The 23514-nt window shown below is 43.2% G+C and overlaps 1 protein-coding gene across 3 annotated transcripts in view; it reads right to left on the bottom strand.

Annotated features, from left to right (window-relative positions):
- The window catches only part of LOC125453563 (diacylglycerol kinase theta), a 192341-nt gene that overhangs the window by 149071 nt on the left and 19756 nt on the right, over window positions 1–23514 (bottom strand). For all 3 annotated transcript variants that reach the window (XR_009445713.1, XR_009445715.1, XM_059645677.1), the window contains exon 3: window positions 14787–14889. Coding sequence is in view for 1 of the 3 variants with exons in the window: in XM_059645677.1 (XP_059501660.1) it covers window positions 14787–14889 (103 nt within the window). In the remaining 2 variants the exon portion in view is untranslated. The remainder of the gene's footprint in view (window positions 1–14786; window positions 14890–23514) is intronic.

Genomic DNA, 23514 nt, shown 5'->3' with positions numbered 1-23514 from the left:
CTAACCGCCAGCATTGGTCTGCAGCCCTGTATTCTGATGTTACTTTTCTCAGCTTCTAAAAGTCAGCTATGAAGCAACACAGGCAAATTCCTTGGGTGGTATTTTTAGATCACATTCTTCATAGGGGCAGTGAATGAAGGCACATCAGGATAAAAGGGAGAAAAGCAAATAACAAATACTTTGTGGGTCATTAATTATTCAGCAATTAGAGAGTACAACATACCAACGTAGAGCTAAAGGAACACGGCAGGTTGGGCAGCATCAGAGGAGCAGAAAAGTCGACATTTTGGGTCTATACCGTTCATCAGGGCACCTGTAGTTCTTGCTATCTCACAGAGTATGACATGTTATTCACATATTTGCATTGAAGACATGGTGGAACCTGTTGATTTTGCCAAATGTTCAGTAGCTGCTATAAAGTTGCAATGTACCAAGTATCAGTTCATGGTTCTGCCACTGACAATCATCCCAAATAATAAACCAGAGATAATCACATGTCTGCCTCTCTGACGGAGTAGGGGGCTGTGCACTTGAGAAACTGATTCACATGAGGATTCAGTGCAATGGCAGAAAATGGTATCAGAGATAATGGGAACTGCAGATGCTGGAGAATTCCAAGATAATAAAATGTGAGGCTGGATGAACACAGCAGGCCAAGCAGCATCTCAGGAGCACAAAAGCTGACGTTTCGGGCCTAGACCCTTCATCAGAGAGGGGGATGGGGAGAGGGAACTGGAATAAATAGGGAGAGAGGGGGAGGCGGACCGAAGATGGAGAGTAAAGAAGATAGGTGGAGAGAGTGTAGGTGGGGAGGTAGGGAGGGGATAGGTCAGTCCAGGGAAGACGGACAGGTCAAGGAGGTGGGATGGGGTTAGTAGGTAGCTGGGGGAGCGGCTTGGGGTGGGAGGAAGGGATGGGTGAGAGGAAGAACCGGTTAGGGAGGTAGAGACAGGTTGGACTGGTTTTGGGATGCAGTGGGTGGGGGGGAAGAGCTGGGCTGGTTGTGTGGTGCAGTGGGGGGAGGGGACGAACTGGGCTGGTTTAGGGATGCAGTAGGGGAAGGGGAGATTTTTAAACTGGTGAAGTCCACATTGATACCATATGGCTGCAGGGTTCCCAGGCGGAATACGAGTTGCTGTTCCTGCAACCTTCGGGTGGCATCATTGTGGCAGTGCAGGAGGTTTCTTTTTCTACCTTTTGTCAACTTCCATGAGCTGTAGTAGACAGAAGTTACTTTTCAGAAATAGAGGCTAATTTGGAGAAAATGGCAAGAATTTCAAGAGCTGGGGTGGGGTAAATTGTGATTGAGCGTAGGGGCATGATTGTTGGTTTATGGATTCAGAACATTCTAATGAATATCAAAGTACAGTATCATAGAACTGCTTAACTGGAAAACCACCTCAAAAATCCAGATGCAGAGAGATTCAAGTACTTCAGCAAATGGATCACAAAAAGTTCATATGCAGATGCAGCAAAGAAAGCTCATAGAATCCTTCATTACAGAGGAATTCAACATAAAAGCATGGTTGTTATGTTTCAGTTATACGAGGCATAGATGAAACCACTCAAATAAAATGTGCAATTTTAATTTCCTTATTTAAGGAAGGATGTCAACTCTTCAGAAGGGACAGATACTGGCTTTACTTTGTCATTTATATAAATAATTTGGATGAATATTGGAGATATGGTTAGTAAGTTTGCAGATGACACCAAAATTGATGGTGGTATACTGGGTGAGTGAAGAAGTTTTTTTTATTTGTTCATTTGTACAATGTGGGCATCGCTGGCTGGACCAGCATTTACTTCCCATCCTCAGTTACCTGTCAGAAGGTGGTGGTGACCTGCCTTCTTGAACCACTGCAGTCCACCTGCTGTAGATACACACACAATGTCACCAGGGAGGGAATTCCAGGATTTTGACTCCGTAACAGTGAAGGAACAGCGATATATTTCCAAATCAGCGCGGAGAGTGGCTTGGAGGGGAACTTGTAGGTGGTCATATACCTGCAGCCCTTGTCCTTCTAGATGGAAGTGGTCACGGATTTGGAAGGTGCTATCTGAGGATTTCTGCAGTGCATCTTGCAATATAATACATACTGTTGCTACTGAGCATTGGGAGTGGAGGAAGAGGATGCAGTGCCCAATCATGTGGGCTGCTTTATCCTACATGGTGTCAAGCTTCTTGAATGTTGTTGGAGCTGCACCCATCTGAGCAAGTGGGGAGTATTCTATCACACTCCTGACTTGTGCTTTGGAAAGGAGACAGGCTTTGAGAAGTCAGGAGGTGTGTTACTCGCCACAGTATTCTAGCCTCTGACATACTCTTACAGCCACTATGTTTATGTGGTAAGTCTAATTGAGTTTCTGGCAATGTTGATAGTGGGAGATTCAGTGATGGAAACATCATTGAATGTCAAGGGGCCGTGGTTAGACTGTCTCTTATTGGTGATGGTCATTGCCTGGCATTTGGGTAGCACAAATGTTACTTGCCATTGACAGCCTCAGCCTGGACACTGTCTACATCTTGTTGCACGTGAACATGAACTGTTTCATTATCTGAGGAGTGACAAATGGTGCTGAACATTGCACAATCATCAGCAAACATTCCCACTGCTGACCTTTTGATGGAGGGAAGGTCATTGATGAAGCAGCTGAAGATGTTTGGGCCAAGGACACTACCCTGAGGAGCGCCTGCAGAGATGTCTTGCAGCTGAGGTGACGGACCTTCTGTAACCAGCATTTCAAACCGTTTCTGGATATCACATGGAGTGAATCAAATTAACTGACGGCTGGTACCTGTGATGATGGGGATGACTAGAGGAGGCCGAGATGGATCATCCACTTGGTACTTATGGCAGAAGGCTGCAGCCGTATCTTTTGCACTGATATGCTGGGTTCTTCTATCATTGAAGATGGGATACTTGTGGAGCCTCATCTTCCAGTGAGCTGTTTAATCATCCACCACCACTGACGAAAGGATGTGACAGGTCTACAGAGCTGAGATCTGATCCATTGGTTGCGGGGGGTTGTGTAGCTCTGTCTATCACTTCTTACTTATGTAATTTGGCATCCAAGTTGTCCTCTTTGGTGGCTTCCAGGTTGACACCCATCTTCAGATATGGTGCTGCTCCTGGCATGACCTCCTGCATTCTGTATTGAACCAGGGTAGATACCCTGGCTTGATTTTAATGATTGAGTGGGGGACATACTGGACTATGAGGTGACAGATTGTGCTGGAGTACCGTTCTGCTGCTGATGGCCCACAGCACCTCATGGATGCCTAATATCGAGTTACTATATCTGTTTGAACTCTGTCCCACTTAGCACAGTGTTAGTGCCACACAACATAATGGAGGTTATCAATGCGAAGGTGGGACTTTGTTTCCACAAGGACTGTGCTGTGACTGCTCCCACCGATACAGTTGTGGAGAGACACAGCGGTAGCTGGCAGGTAGGTAAGGATGAGGTCAAGTATGTTTTTCCCTCATGTTGGTCCCACACCACCTGCCACAGACTCTCAGGTGATCCTAAATTACAAAGAGATCTTGATCAACTGGGCTGAGGAGTGGCAGATGGAGTTTAATTTGGATAAACGTGAGGGTCTGTATTTTGGTAATAGAAACAAAGACAATTAATCTGAAGTTTTAGAATAGGTTTGTAGCTTGGGTTGTGGATGGCGTATTTGGTTGGCTCGCTGAACTAGTTCATCGTTTTTCTGCAGATGTTTCATTACCCTACTGGGTAACATCATCAATGCAACCTCCGATGAAGTGTCATTGTTTTCTCCCACCTGGTATTTAAAATCTGTAGTCCGTTGAGCTGGATTACCTCACTTCTGGTTTTACTTCGCAATGGAGATATACGGAGTCAAGCTCTATGTGTCTGTTGATGGCTTTCTTCGTGGAGTACCAGGCTTCTAGGAATTCCTGTGCTTGTCTCTGTTTTGCTTGTCCCAGGATCTTGGTGTTGTCCCAGTTGAACTGGTGGTAACTCCTTATCCACGCGGATAGAGAGGAGTGAGTATTGGTCGTGTCTTTTTGTAGCCAACTGGTGTTCACATACCCTTGTTGTTAATTTCTTTCCAGTTTGTCTGTTGAAGCGTCTGTCACAGTCTCTGCAGGGAATCTTGTAGATGACATTGGTCCTCTCGATAGTGGGTAGTGGGTCTTTGGTTAGCAGTAATCGTGGGTTGATGACCCAGAAAAACTGGGTCAGAAGATGCCTATTACACAAATGACACTAGGAAGGTACTACACGCCCCGACACACTCATCATGCTACCTTACATCAGAAACACATCTGAACTGACCACAAGACTCCTATGACCAATGGGCATTAGAGTAGCACACAAACCCACATCGACCCTATGACAACTGTTCATCCGAACCAATGACCCACTACCCACTGTGGACAGGACCAAATTAACAAGGGTACACGCACATCAACTGTCTACAAAAAGACACGACCAATATCACTCCTCTCTATCCAAATGGATAAGGAGAACCACCAGTTCGACTGGGACAACATCAAGATCCTGGAACAAGCAAAAGAGAGACAAGCACAGGAATACCTAGAAGCCTGGTACTCCGACGAAAGCCATTAACAAATACATAGAGCCCGACCCTGTATACACTCCATTACGAAGGAAAACCGGAAGTGAAGTAAACCAGCTCAACGAACTCCAGTTTTAAAACCAGGTGGGAAAACACACTGATGCTTCATCAGAGGCTGCACTGATGATGTTACCCAGCAGGGTAGCGAAATGTCTGCAGAAAAACAATGAATCAGCTCAGCGATCCAACTAACTGCAAGGACAATTAATACTAGGGCGCTGTCTGGTGATGTAGAGCAGAGACCAAGGTGCTCAGGTACTTAATTCTTTGAAATTTGCATCACAGGTAGACAGGGTGGTTAAGAAGGTATTTAGCACATTTGCCATCATTGTTCAGACCATGAATATAGGAGTTGGACGTCATGTTAAGATTGTACAGGGCATTGGTGAGGCCTCTTCTGGAATACTGTGCACAGTTCTGGTTGCCCTGTTATAAAAAGAATATTGTTAAAATGAAGAGAGTTCAGAAAAGATTTATCAGGATGTTGCCAGGAATGGTTTGAGATAGAAAAATAGACTGGAAAGAATGAGAATTCTTTCACCAAGCATAGGAGATTGACCTTACTGAGGTTTACAAAATCATGATGGGCATAGACAAGGTGAATAACAAGGGTATTTTCCCTCAGGTTGGGCAGTTCAAAGTGAGGGGGCATATTTTTAAGGCAAGAGGAGAAAGATTTAAAGAGGACATGGGGGAGCTTTTTCTTTAAAAAAGTGTTTGTGTACAAAGAACTGCCAGAGAAAGGAATGGATGCAGATACAGTTACAACATTTAAAAGATATTTGGATAAGTACATGAATAGGAAAGGTTTAGAAGATCATGGGCCACTCACAGGCAAGTGGGACTAGTTTAGTTTGGGAACATGGTCAGCATGGATTGATTGGGCAGATAGGTCTGCTTCCACGATGTATGATTCAATGCCTCTATAACTCTAAGAGGTTAATTTTATTGCTCCCTGGAATGAGCTGGTTGTCAATATGATTAAATGTTGGTCAGGTTATTTAAAAGAGTTGGTGGGGGGGGGGGCCTTGACCGAAGCTTATAAGATCCTGAACAGTCACGTCAAAAATTCTTTGGCCCAGAGTCCATGTCAGTCAAAAACACCCATCCAACTGTTCTAATCTCATTTTTCAGCACTTGGCACATAGCCTTAAAAGCCTCAACATTGCAAGTGCACATCTAAATGCTTCTTAAATGTTATGAGAGTTTCTGTCTCGACAAACCTAATATGCGCTGAGTCCCAGACTCCTGCCACCCTCTGGGTAAAGACATTTTTCCTCACATCCCCTCTAAACCTCCTGTCCCTTACCTTAAATCTGTGCCCCCGGACTCTGATTCTTTCACACAGGGGAAAATTTTCTTATAATCTATCCAATCTATGACCCTGATAACTTTACGTTTCTCAGTCATGCTCTGATAAAACAGACATGGAATTAATGTTTTGTCTTGTGAATTAACCCAGAATTAGGAAACAGTGTCTTAAAATCAGGAGTTGCTCTTAAATCAGAGATGAGGAGAAATTTGGTTTATCTCATTCTGTGACTTTGGAGCTCTCTGCTTCAGAATGCAGTGGTGTTGGGGTCGGTGAATAACTTTAGGGAAGAAGGAGATTGACTCCCTTACCTAACAAGGATCTAAGATTCAAAAACAGAAATTTCCAGAAAAACTCAGCAGGTCTGGCAGTATCTGAGGAGATTAATTAGAGTTAAATGTTTTGAGTTCAATGATCCCTCCTCAGAACTATGAATCTAAGGCGAACTAGAGTAGGTGAGAATGTGGACTTCAAACCATAAATAGACTGTACACAGTATTATTGAGTAGCGGAGCAGGCTTGAGGAACTGAATAACCCACATCTGCTCCTATTTCATAATTTCAAAATCAGCAAAGAATGACTAAAACAAAAAGACCAAGGGGGAGAAATTGGTGTATGAAAGGAAGCTAGCCAGAAATACAAAGTACCCAAAAAAAGAGTGACTAAGGTACGTGATTAGTCCTTAGAGGGCAAGATTTGGGCATTCATAATGAGATACATGAAAATGGTTATGTATTGAACAGGCATTTTGTACTGTCTTCACTGTCGAAGGTTAAAAGAAACACATCCAATAATACTTGAAAGATCAAGAAATGAAAGGGAAATGGGGACTGAAAACATTAACAATTTTGCAGGAAATTGTTCTGGGAAAGCTGAAAAATAAAAGGCAGTCAAGTCTCCTAGGCCTGATGGCTTTTGCTTTCAGGTCCTAAAAGAAATGGTTGTAGGTACAGTAAATGGTTTGGTTGTGATCTTCCAAACTTCAAAACAATCATCTTTCATTCACCTCAACAATGGAGAATACAGACCCCTTCTTCTCAAACACTGTTCATGCGACAGTCCTGGCATTTCAGGCATTATAGAATAATGGAATTTTGCATTCAGAAGGCAGCCATTGGCTCATCGTATCCGTATCGGCGCCCGAAGGTGCTACCCAATTAGTCCCACACTCCGACTATCTCCACAACCCTCTGGTCTGGTGAATCTCTGCTGTACTCCCTCTACGGAAAGTATGACCTTCTTTAGATCAAGGGGAACAAAAAGTATACATGATTCTCCAGGTGTGGTCTTACCAAAGTGTTATGCAACTGAAGTAATGTATCCTTACTCCTGTACTCAAATCCTCTTTTAATAAATAAGGTCGATGTACTATTTGTTTTACTGAACTGCACACTGTACTCGCATGCTGGCTTTTAGTGATTTATGTTGAAGATACTCTGGTCCCTTTGGTCATCAATGCCTCCCAATCCCTCACCATTAAAGAAATGCTCTGCAGCCTTTTCCTCCAACCAAAATGGAAAAACTGACACTAAATCCACAGTGATAATGGGAACTGCAGATGCTGGAGAATCCAAGGTAATAAAATGTGAGGCTGGATGAACACAGCAGGCCCAGCAGCATCTCAGGAGCACAAAAGCTGACATTTCTTGCCCAGACGCTTCTTCAGAGAGGGGGATGGGGTGAGGGTTCTGGAATAAATAGGGAGAGAGGGGGAGGCGGACCGAAGATGGAGAGAAAAGATGATAGGTGGAGAGGAGAGTATAGGTGGGGAGGTAGGGAGGGGATAGGTCAGTCCAGGGAAGACGGACAGGTCAAGGAGGTGGGATGAGGTTAGTAGGTAGGAGATGGAGGTGCAACTTGGGGTGGGAGGAAGGGATGGGTGAGAGGAAGAACAGGTTAGGGAGGCAGAGACAGGTTGGACTGGTTTTGGGATGCAGTGGGTGGAGGGGAAGAGCTGGGCTGGTTGTGTGGTGCAGTGGGGGGAGGGGACGAACTGGGCTGGTTTTGGGATGTGGTGGGGGAAGGGGAGATTTTGAAGCTGGTGAAGTCCACATTGATACCATTGGGATGCAGGGTTCCCAAGCGGAATATGAGTTGCTGTTCCTGCAACCTTCGGGTGGCATCATTGTGGCACTGCAGGAGGCCCATGGTGGACATGTCATCTAAAGAATGGGAGGGGGAGTGGAAATGATTTGCGACTGGGAGGTGCAGTTGTTTATTGCGAACCGAGCGGAGGTGTTCTGCAAAGCGGTCCCCAAGCCTCCGCTTGGTTTTCCCAATGTAGAGGAAGCCACAGCGGGTGCAATGGATGCAGTATACCACATTGGCAGATGTACAGGTGAACCTCTGCTTAATATGGAAAGTCATCTTGGGGCCTGGGATAGGGGTGAGGGAGGTGGTGTGGGGGCAAGTGTAGCATTTCCTGCGGTTGCAGGGGAAGGTGCCGGGTGTGGTGGGGTTGGAGGGCAGTGTGGAGCGAACAAGGGAATCACGGAGAGAGTGGTCTCTCCGGAAAGCAGACAAGGGGGGGGATGGAAAAATGTCTTGGGTGGTGGGGTCGGATTGTAGATGGTGGAAGTGTCAGAGGATGATGCGTTGTATCCGGAGGTCGGTGGGGTGGTGTGTGAGAACGAGGGGGATCCTCTTTGGGCGGTTGTGGCGGGGGCGGGGTGTGAGGGATGTGTTGCGGGAAATGCGGGAGACGCGGTCAAATCCACACACCACCCCATTTGCCATGTCCTTGCTCAATCAGCCTGTGCATATTGCTGTGAAGCATCATTGCATCTTCCTCACTGTACACGTTTCTTCGTAGATTTATGTCACCAACAAACTTGGAAAATATTATATTTGTTGCCTACATCCAAATCATGGATGTAGACTATGAACACCTAAAATCTAAACACTGATTCTTCTGCTACTCCACTAGTCACAGCCAGGCAGATGGCTTCATTGCTATCATAAAGAGACAACAGGAGAACTTTTATCGAAGCAAAATATAATCAGGTACATGAACTGACAGTGTAAATGAATATGATCTCTTAGCCCTTACAGAAACATGGTAACAAGGAGATTAAAAACTGGGAACTCAACATTCAGGAATATTTCACCTTTCAGGGTGACACTAAGAGATGATATAAGGATACTTGAGAGTGTGATTCTACATTCAGATGATGTAGAGTCCATTGGGGCAAAGATTAAAAAAAAGAAGCAACAGAAAGAAGACATTCTTGGGGTAATGTACTGACCCCGAGACAGTAAACACACTTTCAAAAAGTCTATAAATCACCAAATAATAGGACCATACAAAAAAAAGAGCAAAAATTATGGACGACTTTAAACTTCATGTGGACTAGGATAATCAAATTGGAAAAGGTAGCTAAAACAACAAAATCATAATGTGCATGAGGAATAGTTGCCGTCTCCCATGGAACCAACCAGGGAACAGGTGCTCTTGGATCTGATACTGGGTAATGGGGCAGGTTTAATAAATGACCTTCAAGTAAATGATCCCCGAGAAAGAAGAGATCAGAACATGATAGAATTTAATATTCAGTTTGAATGTGAGAAACTTTGGTTGGAAAAAAAAACTGCATTTAACACAAAGAAAGGGTATTACAATGAAGGATAGATTTGGCTAAAGTTAACTGGGTGGATAGATCGGCTGGAATGTCAGAAAGCAAGGTGTGGCAGACATTTAAGGAGGTAATTCACGACGCTCGGCAAAATTACATCCCAGCAAGGAGGACAGCAATAAACAGGCCATGACTAATTAAGGAAGTCAAGGAGAGTATAAAGTTGAAAGAAAAAGCATAAAATTCTGTCATAGCTCCAAAGATGGGATAAATTCAGAATCCAACAAAGTAGGATTAAAAAGACAGGCTACTCATGAAAATTTGGTTGTATGGGATCCAGGGAGAGCTGGCTAATTGAATTCAAAATTGGTTCGATGGGAAGAAGCAGAGGGTAATGGTTGAAGGTCTTTTAACCTTCCTCAGACTGGAGGCCTGTGACTAGTGGTGTGCCACAGGGGTTGGTGCTGGGACCTTTGTTATTTACTTAAATGATCTGGATATGAATGTGCAAGGCATGATTAGTAAGTCTGTGTATGATACAAAATTAGGAGGTATCGTTGGTAAGAACTAGGAGCAGGAGTAGGCCATCTGGCCCCTCAGGCCTGCCCCGCCATTTAATAAGATCATGGCTGATCTTTTTGAGACTCAGCTCCACTTACCCGCCCACTCACCATAAGCCTTAATTCCTTTACTGTTCAAAAATTTATCTAGCCTTGCCTTAAAAACATTCAGTGAGGTAGCTTCAACCACTTTACTGGGCAAGGAATTCCGCAGATTCACAACCCTTGGGTGAAAACATTCCTCCTGACCTCAGTCCTAGATCTGCTTCCCTATATTTTGAGGCGATGCTCTCTAGTCCTGGTTTCACCTGCTAGTGGAAACAACCTCCCTGCCTTCATTTTATCTATTCCTTTCATCATCTCATAATCCCAGCCTACTCAGTCTAGCGAGGAAAGTCATCAAAAATTACAGAGGGATCTTCATCAGATGGAAAAGTGGGCTGAGGGTTGGCAAATGCAATTCAATACAGATAAGTGTGAGGTGATGAATTTTGGAAAGTCAAACCAAGATAGGACTCGTACAGTAAATGGTAAGATCCTGAGGGGTGTTGGGAACAAAGGGATCGAGCAGTACAAATACAGAGTTTGTTGAAAGCAACACCACAGGTGGACAGAGTGGTGAAGAAGGCATTTAGCATCCTAGCCTTCATCGGTCGAGGCATTGAGTATAGGAGTTGGGACGTTATGTTACAGTTGTATAACTCATTGGTGATGCCGTGCTTGGAGTAATGTATGGTTTTGGTCACCCTGTTATAGGAAAGACATAGTTAAACAAGAAACTGTGCAAAGAAGGTTTCAAGACGTTGCCAAGGACTAGTCAGCTTCAGTTATAGACAGGAGCTGGCCAGGCTGGGACTTCATTCCTTGAAACATAGGAGAATGAGGGGCGACCTTATTGAGGTTTTTAAAATCATGAGGGGCATAGATATGATGAACGCAGAGAGTCTTTTACCCAGGGATGGGAATAGAAAACTAGAGGGCACAGGTTTAAGGTGAAAAGGGAAAAATTTAAGAAGGACCTGACAGGCAACTTCTTCATTAAGAGAATGGTGTGTATATGGAAAGTACTACCAGAAACATGGTTGAGGCAGGTACAACAGCAACATTTAAAAAACATTTGGATAGGTAGATGGATGGGAAGGGTTTAAGAGGGAGATGGACCAAAAGAGGGCAGTTGGAACTAGCTGACTGGGCACCATGGTCAGATGGGCCACTTTGGGTAGAAGGGCCTGTTTCCAGGCTGTATTACTCTATGACTCTACAAAAGAGGGTAAGTGAACTACAAGGGCAAATTTTCAAGGAATAAACAAACTGACAACAAGAGTTTTTGTCTGACATATGAAATAGAAGAGAGGTCAAAGTGAACAGAGGCCCCTTAAAAAATCAATCTAAGGCAATGGTTATGGGGAACAAGTAGGTGGCAGTGGAATTAATTAGATGGTTTTCACTGGTCTTTAAGGTGGTGAATACTTTGAACGCCCAATTAATACTGATCACTATTACTGAATACAGGGCAGGAATCGGGTTCCATTGCCATCATTAAAGAAGTATCACTCAAACAAATGGGGTAAAGACAAATGGACAGATTGCATCATAGAATCCTCAAAGTAGCTACATAGCTAGTGGGTGTATTTACTGTAATTTTTCATAAATTCTGTAATCTGATGATGTACCAGAGGATTGGAAAAATGCCAAATGTGACACCCGATTCAAAAAGGGAGGGAAACAAAGTGAGAGTAACTTTCGGTCAATTAGCCTTATTGTTGGGGGAAATGTTGGAATCAATTAAAGAAGTGGTAGCAGCACATTTAGAAAATGATAGTGTAATCAAGCATACTCAGCTCAGCTTCACGAAGAGGAGATTAGACTGATAGACTCATTAGAGTTTTAAGGAAGTTTCAACCAGAGTGGATAGAAGGCAACCAGTGGATGTGCTGCACTTGAATTTCCAAAAGGTGTTCAACAAAGTACCTGACAAAACATTTAAGTCATAAGAGGCCATGACATTGGAAGTAGTATATTGGCTTGGATAAAGAATTGGCTAATGGGCAGGAAATAACAACTGGGGACAAAGGGTTCTTTTTCAGGTTGATGACCTGTGACCAGTGAGTGGGCTTCCACATGGATAACTACTGGGACTATAACTGTTCATAATATATATTAATTGCTTGGAGGAAGGAAGCGAATATACTGGCTGCCCAATTTGCAGATGGCACAAAGTAAATGTAAAGGCAGGTCGCAAGAGGAATATAAATAGTTTACCGAGAGATACTGATAGGTTAAGTAAGCAGACAAAAAGTTGGCAAACGTAAGTATAATGTGGAAAAACATGAAGCTGTTTATTTTGGAAGGAACAAGAAGCGTATTATTTAAATAGAAAAAACTGCAGAAATGTGCAACACAAAGGGACTTGGAGTATTGGTACGTGAAAGCTCATATGTAGGTGCAGAAGGTAATCAGGAAGGCTAGTGGAACGTTAGTCTTTATTTCAAGGTGGCTGCAGTATAAGAGTAGGGAAGTCTTCCTGCAACTGCACAAAGTGCTGGGTGAGGCCACATTTGGAGTGCCGAGTAGTTTTTGTCTCTCATTTAAGGAAAGATATCATTTCATTGAAGGAAGTTCAGACAAGGTTCACTCTAGGATGATCCCTGATATGGAGGTAATGTCTTACCAGCAAAGCTTAAAAGGATTAGAGCTCTACTCATTGGAATTTCCAAGAATGAATGGTGATTTCAATGAAATATAGGCTTAAGGGCTTGACAAGATAAACGACAAGAGGATTTTTCCCCTAATGAGGCAGTCTATCAAGAGAGGGTATAGTTTCAGAATAAAGGGGTACCAATTTAAGATTGATTGAGGAGGAATTTCTTTTCTCATAGGGAACACCTTGCCAAGACATCTGTGTGGGCAGAATCCTTGCATATATTTAAGACTGAGATATAGGTTCTTCATCAGTTGGGAATCAAGAATTACAGGGCAAGGATAAGAAAGTGGATGTGAAGAGTGTCAGATTGGCCATAATCCTATTGAATCACAGAGCAGGCTTGAGGGATAATAAAATGTGAGGCTGGATGAACACAGCAGCCAAGCAGCATCTCAGGAGCACAAAAGCTGACGTTTCGGGCCTAGACCCTTCATCGGAGAGGGAGCTGGAATAAATAGGGAGAGAGGGGGAGGCGGACCGAAGATGGAAAGTAAAGAAGATAGGTGGAGAGAGTATAAGTGGGGAGGTAGGGAGGGGATAGGTCAGTCCAAGGAAGACGGACAGGTCAAGGAGGTGGGATGAGGTTAGTAGGTAGCTGGGGGTGCGGCTTGGTGTGGGGGGCTTGAGGGACCTATTTTTCTTCCCAATTCTTATGGTCGTATAGAACCAACTTGCTTTTGTTCGACCGACATACCCCAGACTTCTTTGACAAAATAAGAAGCAAGGTGGATAAAGAGGATCCAGTAGATGTGGTAGTTTGGATTTCCAAAAGACATAAAATAATGTGTTGACAAAATAAGAGCTCATGGCGTGGGGCAACATTATTAAAGGTTTGATTACCTAACAGGAAGCAGAGAGTAGGAATTAATGAGATAAATGCATCATTTTTCCATCTGCAAGCTGTTACAAGTGAGTGCCACAAGGACCAGTGTTGCGTTGGGCCATAACAATGACTTGGATGAAGGGACAACAAATGTGAAATTTCCAATGAAATGACTGGTTGAAAAGTAAGAAGTTCCAATGATTCTACAAAGGGGTTTTGATAGGTTAAATCAGCAGGAAAAAAAATTTATAAAATGGAGCATGATATGGAACAATGTAAACATACATACTTAGGCAAGGGCAACAGAAAAGCAGTATATTATGTGAATGGAGGGAAATAGCAAACTCCACAGCTCATGTCCTGATGCATGAATTGCAAGCAATATTGGCATGCAGGTCAGAGCTCCCTTTAATTTTCTTACTGGCTACATGGTCCCCCAAGGCCTGTGCCAGCAGCAACTTTTGGAACCAGAAATCAACGCTGTGATCAGCATGCTGATGTTGATCACCATGCATGGAACATGGGGCAGATGTATGTGCATGCAGTTAAAAGCAAATGTTGATGCAGATACAACAAGTGATTAGGTAGGCAAATGGAAGGTTGTTTTTCTTTGTTCGAGAATGAGTATGAAGCAGCAAAGAGTTGCTCCAGCTTTATAGGACCTTGGTGAGAGCACATCTGAAGTATTTTATACAATTCTGGTTTCCTTACTTCAGAAAGATCATAAGGCATTGGAAGGCTCACTCAATTGGTTCCTGAGAGAAAGGTATTATTTAAAGAGGAAAGATTGAAAAATTTGGGATTATGCATTTTGGAGAATTTAGAAGAATGAGGTGATCTTCGTGAAACACTATCAATTCTGTGGGGACTTGAACGGGTGGATGTTGGGAGGTCGTTTCTCTTGTGGGAGAGAACGGAAATAGTTTAAAAATTAAGGGTCTCCATTTCAGACTAAGAAAAAGAGATTTTCTTCTGAGGGCTATAATTCATGGAATTTTCAGTCCCCACATTCAGATCAGCCATGATCTTAACAAATGATAGAATGGACTCAAGGGCCCAAATGGTCTACTCCTACACCTCATTCTTGCGGTTCATCAATATTTTATTCTCTAAGACACAATGGATTTCCATGAATTTATAAGCTGCCATTTCAGGACATTTTATTTCAGATGAATTATCACCTCTACAGATTATCTCTATACCTTCACATCGTGTTGCAGGACTCTCTTCCAACTGTCTTCTACATACAGCACAAAATTTCTTCTTGTATTGTGCAGGAATTCCAAGACAGTGTGCCACAGGAATCTAGAACAAGGACAAGATCAATTAAAATGTAAATGTTAAAGTGTAAAAATAAATATCCAATTATCCTCAGTGGGACAACAACATGCAAGATAAAAATTTCTGAATCATGTCTCTTGCCAATAAAACCCGGTGCTGTGAGACAGAATAGAATTACTACAAGTTTGGTAAGTGGGATAATTTAGTCGGGTGGGAGGGAATAGCCTTTGATTTTCTTTGTCTTCTTTTCCCTTTCCTAACTTTATCAGCCTTAGGAGGCCATAGGGTAAATAAATGCGGAAGAGGGTTGAATTTGCTAAGAAAAATAAAACACTGGCATCAGAGAACAATCGTACGTTCATTAATCTCTAGTTTTTCTTTTATAGTAAATTGTACAAAAGCAAGCTAAAATTATGCCAGGGTATCTCATTCACACACAGTGCCCATCTTTTAGCAAAACTTAAATCAAACACTTGCAGGAAGAGTAACCAGCTGCAGAAACTGGAGCTTTCGGTTTTGGAACTCTTGTGATACCTGGAGTCACTGTGATGCATCTACTAGGCTGACGGTTATATGGACAGGATGGTCAAAGAGACAATCGCAAAACAAGTTCAGGACGTGAAGGGAGGTGAGGAATGGGTGGCCACTGGACTGTTCCAAGACAAGCAGACAGATAGGGCAAGAATCCCCACAGGTCCTGCTCAAGAAGTAAGTTTCCACTCTTGTACCGGTGAGGGTGATGCTTCCTCGCACTGATTCAATCTGTGAGAGCCGATGTGTAGCATTGCACAAAACCAGATTTGAGGGGCGCACAAAACTAAGTGTAAATGTACACGGACAGTTCTGGAGGATTTGAGCAAGCATAGTGAATGAACAAGGAATATAATATTTTAAAAAGTGCAAGGTTATACACTTCAGTATGAGAAACAGATATGCATAGTATCTCTTAAATGGTAAGACCTTACAAAGTGTAGAAGTGCAAAGGGACCAAGGTGTTGTCAATAATTCACTAAAGGCAAATCATTAATAATTTGGAGATGGGTGTTGAGGGTTTAAAAAAAACTAATTTTTCAGGTGATACTAAGCAAAAGAAAAGTGTAAATTATGAGGATGATGCAGAGCAATTTCAAAGGGACATTGACAAGTTAGCCAATGGGCAGACACCTAGCAAATGAATTTCAATGCACAGAAATGTGGAGTAATGCACTTTGGTCAAAGAAACACAGACAGACAAAAGAGGCTCAATGGTTCAACTTTGAAGGGAGTACAGGAGCAGAGGGATCTCAGGGTTCATGGTCCTCTACAGGTGGCCAGGCAAGTTGAAACAGTTGTGGAGAAGGCTTACAGTATCCTTAGGTTTATACACAGTGACATAGAGTTTAAAAGCAAGGACGCTACCCCTTTATGAATCATTGGTCAAACCACATTTGAAATATTGTGTTCAGTTCAGGGCACCTTACGTAAGGAAGGATAGCGAGTTTTGAGAAGATTTGTAGCTCAGGTTGAGGTTCTGGATGTGAGTTTGCTCACTGAGCTGGAAAGTTAGTTTTCAGACATTTCGTCACCATTCTAGGTAACATCATCAGTGAGCCTCCGACGAAGCACTGGTGTTATGTCCCGCTTTCTATTTATCTGGTTAGGTTTCCTTGGGTTGGTGATGTCATTTCCTGTGTTGGTGATGTCATTTCCTGTTCTTTTTCTCAGGGGATGGTAGATTGATTTAGAGCCAATGTGTTTGTTGATGGAATTCCGGTTGGAATGCCATGCTTCTAGGAATTCTCGTGCATGTCTCTGTTTGGCTTGTCCTAGGATGGATGTGTTGTCCCAATCAAAGTGATGTCCTTCCTCATCTGTATGTAAGGATACGAGTGATAGTGGGTCATGTCATTTTGTGGCTAGTTGATGTTCATGTATCCTGGTGGCTAGCTTCCTGTCAGTTTGTCCAATGTAGTGTTTGTCACAGTTCTTGCAAGGTATTTTGTAGACGACGTTCGTTTTGTTTGTTGTCTATATAGGTTCTTTTAAGATCATCAGCTGCTGTTTTAGTGTGTTGGTGGGTTTATGGGCTACCCTGATGCCAAGGGGTCCGAGTAGTCTGGCAGTCATTTCGGAAACGTCTTTGATGTAGGGGAGAGTGGTTATGGTTTCTGAGCCCGTTTTGTCTGTTTGTTTGGGTTTCTCCATCAGCAAACACATTGGCCCCAGAAGGCAGTGGAGGCCAACTCTCTGGAATCAAGGCTTATGGGGATAAGGCAGGAACAGGATACTGATTGTAGATGATCAGCCATGATCATAATGAATGGCGGTGCTGGCTCGAAGGGCCGAATGGTCTACTCCAGCACCTATTGTCTACTGAAATTTGATTTGAATTTTTAGAAAAATCTAGAATAAAAAGCTAGTCTAAGGCAGACCATGTAACCATGATCACTTGTCATAGAAAACCCATCTGACTCATTACTGTCCTTTTGGGAAGTAAATCTGCCATCCTTACCTGGTCTGGCCTACATGTGACTCCAGGACCACAGTAATGTGGTGACTCTTAACTGTCCTCTGGGCAATTAGGGATGGGCAATAAATGCTGGTGTGGCAATGAACAATGTCAACCTCACTCTTTTATGCACGATCTTCATATCCCTTAAGATGGCAAGTCGAACCAAGGCAGGAGTTTAAAAACTATCCCCGAGGGCAGTAATATTTGGACTACTGCTCTTGCCATGTGCTAGTGAGGGAAACTTGGTCAGCATGGACAAGTTGGGCTGAAGAACCCGTTTCTGTGCTGTTTGACTCTAGTTGGTATGTCAGTAACTAGGTTCACTGTTTCAGGATTGTCCGCAAGAGAGCAAGAAGTGAGATGAAGAGAAACATCTTTGTTCAGAGTTGTTAAGATTTAGAACGTATGGAGATACAGCCGGACAGCTAGGTAGCTCTTTCAGGAGCTAATACAGACACAATGGCTCAAATGGTCTCCTTCTGTTGTGCAAAATTATGTGATTTTAACGTGCAGGTATAATAAATTATTAGGAAAGCAAATAGAATCTCAGCCTTTATCGCAAGACAATTTGAGTACAGGAATAGGGAAGTTTTGCTTCAATGGTGTAAGAGCTTGCTTAGACTAAACCAGGAGTGTTGTGTGCAGTTTAGTTTTCTTATCACAGAAAAAAGCAATCTTGCAATAGAGGAAATGCACCAAATGTTCACCAGACTTGTTTCCGTGATGGCAGACCTTTCTGATGAAGAAAGATTAGGCAAACCAGGCCTGTATTCTCCAGGGTCTCAAAGAATGAACGGTGATCTCATTGAAATGTACAAAAGTACATAAAAGGATAAAGGATAGATGCAGGTAAAATGTTTCATCTGGCTGAGGAGCTTTAAATGGGATATAACTTAAAAATAAGAGAATTCCATTTAGGTCCAAGATGACAAGATATTTTATTACTCAGAGTTTTGAACCTTTGGAATACTCTACCACATACTGCTATGAAAGCTCAGTCTTTGAGTACGTTTAAGGAAGAAATTGATTTTTCATTTGTCGGGTGTAGGTGCCGCTGGCCAGGCAAGCATTTTCTCCAGATGGCAGTTCAGATTCAAACACCTTGCTATGGGGCTGGAGTGACATGTAGGCCAGATGATGTAAGGATGACAGATTTAACTTCCCTAAAGGATACAGCTGAATCAGATGGGTGTTTTTGACAATTGGCAAAGTTTTTATGGTCATCAGTAATCCCGGGTCCCCAGAATATCAACCGAATCTCTGATATGCATTGTCTGGAGTCAAATTGCATTTCTACAAATAGGATCCAAAAATAAAATCAACTGCAGCTGAACTCCAGCAATTAGATTCATTCCTATCCATTGTTCATAAGAACTAATATAAAGGATATGGGAGAAGACCAGGGAATTGGGATTAGAGTAGATAGCTCTAGTTAAACAGCCATCACTAGCAGAGACAGAATGGGCTAAATGAGCCTTGTTTTTCTATGGATCTAAAATAGAAAGTAGCATCAGCAGTAAGCTAATCACGCTCAATAAACAATGCTGGAGAAATTCTAAGTCTGGCAGAATTTGTGGAGACAGTAACAGTTATAGAGTAATTGAAATTTACGACACACGAAAGGGTCCTTCAGCCCATCTGTCCACAATGGGAAGGCATTGGCTTAGTGGTATTATCATTGGGCTGTTAATCCAGAGACCCAGATAACGTTCTGGGGACCTGGGTTCAAATCCTGCTGTGTCAGATGGTGGAATTTGAATTCAATAAATATCTAGAATTAAGAATCTAATGATGACCAGGAACCCATTGTCGATTGCCAAAATAAAAAATCTCATCTGGTTCACTGAGGTCCTTTAGGAAGGAAACTGCCATCCTTACCTGGTCTGGCCGACATGTGACTCTAGACCCACAGCAACATAGTTGACTCTAAACTGGCCCCAGGCAATTAGGAATGGGCAATAAATGCTGCCTGTTCAGCGATGCCCTCACCTCATAAATGAATTTAAAAAACCCAACTACCTAATTATCTTAAACCCATTTTCCAGCACTTGGCCCATAGCCTGTTATAACTGCACATCAAAAACTTCTTCAATGTTATGAGGGTTCCTGCCTTGACTACTCTTTCAGTCAGTGAATTTGAGATTTCCATCACCCTCTGGATGGAAAATATTTTCCTCATATCTCGTCTAACGTCAACATGTCTAATGACAGTCTCTCAATACGTGCTGCAAGATTGAATTTCTCCAGCATTCTCTGGGTTTGTTGAGGATTTCCAGCAACCAGTGTTTTCTCTTATTTGAGCTGATCATCCTGTCATGTTGAGGAGCGAAGTTCAAACTGGGAGGGTAAAACTCATTGAATTGAAAAGTAAATTACATCTGTTTTAACTGTAAAGATAAAACTTTATGAAAATGGAGGCAGCATTCAACACTTATGAAGTCTTTATGATCTGAAGTTTGAGTTGTCTCACGAGAATTCAGAGACTATCTGTTTAAACAAGTCAAACTAGTGCTGCAGGATGCTCCAGTTTGATTTGTCAAGATGTGGCTCCTTTCAGATCGCATTCTACTGCAAAGCTTGACAACATAATTATTCTCTCTGCCTGATTGAGCATGACACTTAATTTAACAAGTGTGGAGGAGGCTGGTACAATTACAACACTTAAAAGGCATCTGGATGGGTGTATGACGGGGAAGGGTTTAGACCATAAGATCATGACATAGAAGCAGAAATTTGGCCATTTGGACCATCAAGTCTGCTCTGCCATTCAATCATGGCTGACATGTTCCTCAACCCCATTCTCCTGCTTTCTCCCCGTAACCTGTGTTTCCCCCTGATAATCAAGAGCCTATCTATTTCTGTCTTAAATGTACTCAATGATCTAGCCTCCACAGCCTTCTGTGACATTGAATTCCATAGATTCACCACTCTCTGGCTGAAGAAGTTTCTCCTTATCTCCGTTCCAAAAAGTCTACCCTTTACTGTAAGGCTGTGCCCTCAGGTCCTAGTCTCTCCTACCAATGGAAGCATCTTCCCAACGTTGACTCTGTCCAGGGGCATTCAGTATTCTGTAAGCTGCAATTAGATCCCCCCTCATTCTTGTAAACTCCAATGAGTATAGTCCCCCAGAGTCCTCAAACATTCCTCATATGTTAAGCCTTTCATTCCTGGGAACAATCTTGTGAACCTCCTCTGAACCTGCTCTAAGGTCAGTACATCCTTCCTGAGATATGGGGCCCAAAACTGCACACAATACTCCAAATGTGACCTGATCAGAGCCTTATTAAGCCTCAGTAGTACATCCCAGCTTTTATATTCAAGTCCCCTCAAAATAAATGTCAACATGGGCATCAAGGCGGAGAGAGCAACTTCTACGTGAGATGCAGCAGATGGCCAGTCGCCCTTTTGCCACTATCAGTGTCGCCTTGGAGACAGAAGAGGAGCCACCAGATCTCATTGGTGGAAGCATCAAGGTAAGCATTGGTCACTTTGTTTGCCATTGTTTTAATGAACTGTTGATAAATCACTTTCTACTTGTGCAACTGGGTTATTTGGTTCCTTTTTGTTCACTTTCACACCATGTACAGCTGTACCTAGTGTTTCTTACAATTTGTGGTACAGGGCTGTCAACTTGAATAACATTGCCTGCCTTTATTGCCTGCACCAGCATGGTATGCTGCAAACAATACTGCGATCAAAACTGACACTGTTAATTCATTAGGGTTCAACTGCTTCTCCCTGGCAGAGAAGGAAAGGCAGTGGGCTAAAAAAGGGATTTAACAAGTAACAGTTTGTTTTACTTAACCTAAAGGTCATCACTTTTAATTTTTCATGAATTATTTCAGTGACATGAGACACAGGAGCATCTACCCAATAATGTGGAAAATTGCCCACGGTATGTCCCGTACATAAGAAGCAGGACAAATCCAACCTGGACAGTTATTGCCCCATCTGCCTACTCTCGATCATGAACAGAGAGAGAGAATGGGTCATCAAAAATGATATCAAGCGACTCTTGCTTAGAAATAAAAGTTTCCACTCATGCCCAGGTTGGCTCCAGACCTTATTATGGTCTCAGCATAAACATGGACAAAGATGCTGAATTCAGGAGATGAGGGAGAGTGACAACCCTTGACATCAAGGCCACATTTGACTAAGCGTGGCTTCGAGGAGGCCTGAGGTAAAACTGGAATCTGTGGATGTCAGAGGACGAACTTTCCTCTATTTGGAGTCATACCTAGCACATCGAAAGATGGTTGTGATTGTTGGAGGTCAGTCATCTCCGCTCCAGACCGTCTCTGCCGGTGCTCCTCAGAGTAGTGTCCTAGGTTCAACCATCTTCAGCTGCTTCATCAATGACCTTCCCTCCATTATGAAGTCAGAAGTGGGAACATCTGCCAATAGTGGCACAATGTTCAGCACCATTTGTGCCACCTCAGATAATGAAGCACATCATATTCAATTGCAGCGAGATCAGGGCAATATCCAAGTTTGGGGCTGACGTGGCAAGTAACATTCATGTCACACAAAGGCTAGGCAATGACAATCTCCAGTAAGAAACAATCTAAAGACTGACCCTTGCCATTCAATAGCCTGCAATCAGTATCTTTGGGGTTATCATTGACTCAAAAGTCAACTGGACTCACCATAATTAATGCTGTGGTGGCTCAGTGGTTAGCGCTGCTACCTCATAGTGCCAGGGACCTGGGTTCAGTTCCACTCTCGGTTGACTGTTTATATGGAATTTGCACATTCTTCCCTTGTCTGCTTGGGTTTCCTTTTGAGTGCACCGGTTTCCTCCCACAGCCCAACAATGTGCAGGCTAGGTCAATTGACCATGCTATATGGCCCATAGTGTCCAGGGATGTGCAGGGTTAGCCATGGGAAATGTGCGATTACAAGAATAGAGTGGGGGGGTGGGTCTGGGTGCATTGCTCTTACGAGGGTCAATGTGGATTTGATGGGCTGAATGGCCTATTTACACACACTAGGGATTCTATCTAACTAGTAAAGAACAGATCAGAAGCTGGGAATACTCCTTCCAGTAACTTAGCTCTTGACTCCTCAAAGCCTGTTCACCATTTACAAGGCACAAGTCAGGAGACTGATAAAGTACTCCCTACTTGCCTGCTCGGGTACAGCTCCAACAACACTCAGAAGCTTGACACTATCCAGGACAACACAGCCCATTTGTTTGGCACCACATCCATTCCATCTACCACTGGTGCTTAATAGCAACAATATGTACAGTCAACACGGCTTTGTGAGGGGTAGGTCATGCCTTACAAACCTTATCGAGTTTTTTGAGGATGTGACTAGAAACGTTGATGAGGGTCGAGCTGTGGATGTGGTGTATATGGACTTCAGTAAGGCATTTGATAAGGTTCCCCATGGTAGGCTCATTCAGAAGGTCAGGAGGAATGGGATACAGGGGAACTTAGCTGCTTGGATACAGAATTGGCTGGCCAACAGAAGACAGCGAGTGGTTGTAGAAGGAAAATATTCTGCCTGGAAGTCAGTGGTGAGTGGAGTTCCACAGGGCTCTGTCCTTGGGCCTCTACTGTTTGTAATTTTTATTAATGACTTGGACGAGGGGATTGAAGGATGGGTCAGCAAGTTTGCAGACGACACAAAGGTCGGAGGTGTCGTTGACAGTGTAGAGGGCTGTTGTAGGCTGCAGCGGGACATTGACAGGATGCAGAGATGGGCTGAGAGGTGGCAGATGGAGTTCAACGTGGATAAATGCGAGGTGATGCATTTTGGAAGGTCGAATTTGAAAGCTGAGTACAGGATTAAGGATAGGATTCTTGGCAGCGTGGAGGAACAGAGGGATCTTGGTGTGCAGATACATAGATCCCTTAAAATGGCCACCCAAGTGGACAGGGTTGTTAAGAAAGCATATGGTGTTTTGGCTTTCATTAACAGGGGGATTGAGTTTAAGAGTCGTGAGATCTTGTTGCAGCTCTATAAAACTTTGGTTAGACCGCACTTGGAATACTGCGTCCAGTTCTGGGCGCCCTATTATAGGAAAGATGTGGATGCTTTGGAGAGGGTTCAGAGGAGGTTTACCAGGATGCTGCCTGGACTGGAGGGCTTATCTTATGAAGAGAGGTTGACTGAGCTCGGTCTCTTTTCATTGGAGAAAAGGAGGAGGAGAG

The sequence above is a fragment of the Stegostoma tigrinum genome, chromosome 1 (assembly GCF_030684315.1).
Source record: "Stegostoma tigrinum isolate sSteTig4 chromosome 1, sSteTig4.hap1, whole genome shotgun sequence".
NCBI lineage: Eukaryota > Metazoa > Chordata > Chondrichthyes > Orectolobiformes > Stegostomatidae > Stegostoma > Stegostoma tigrinum.
Note: the sequence above shows the minus strand (reverse complement) of the source record. Positions and strands in the feature narration are given on the sequence as shown.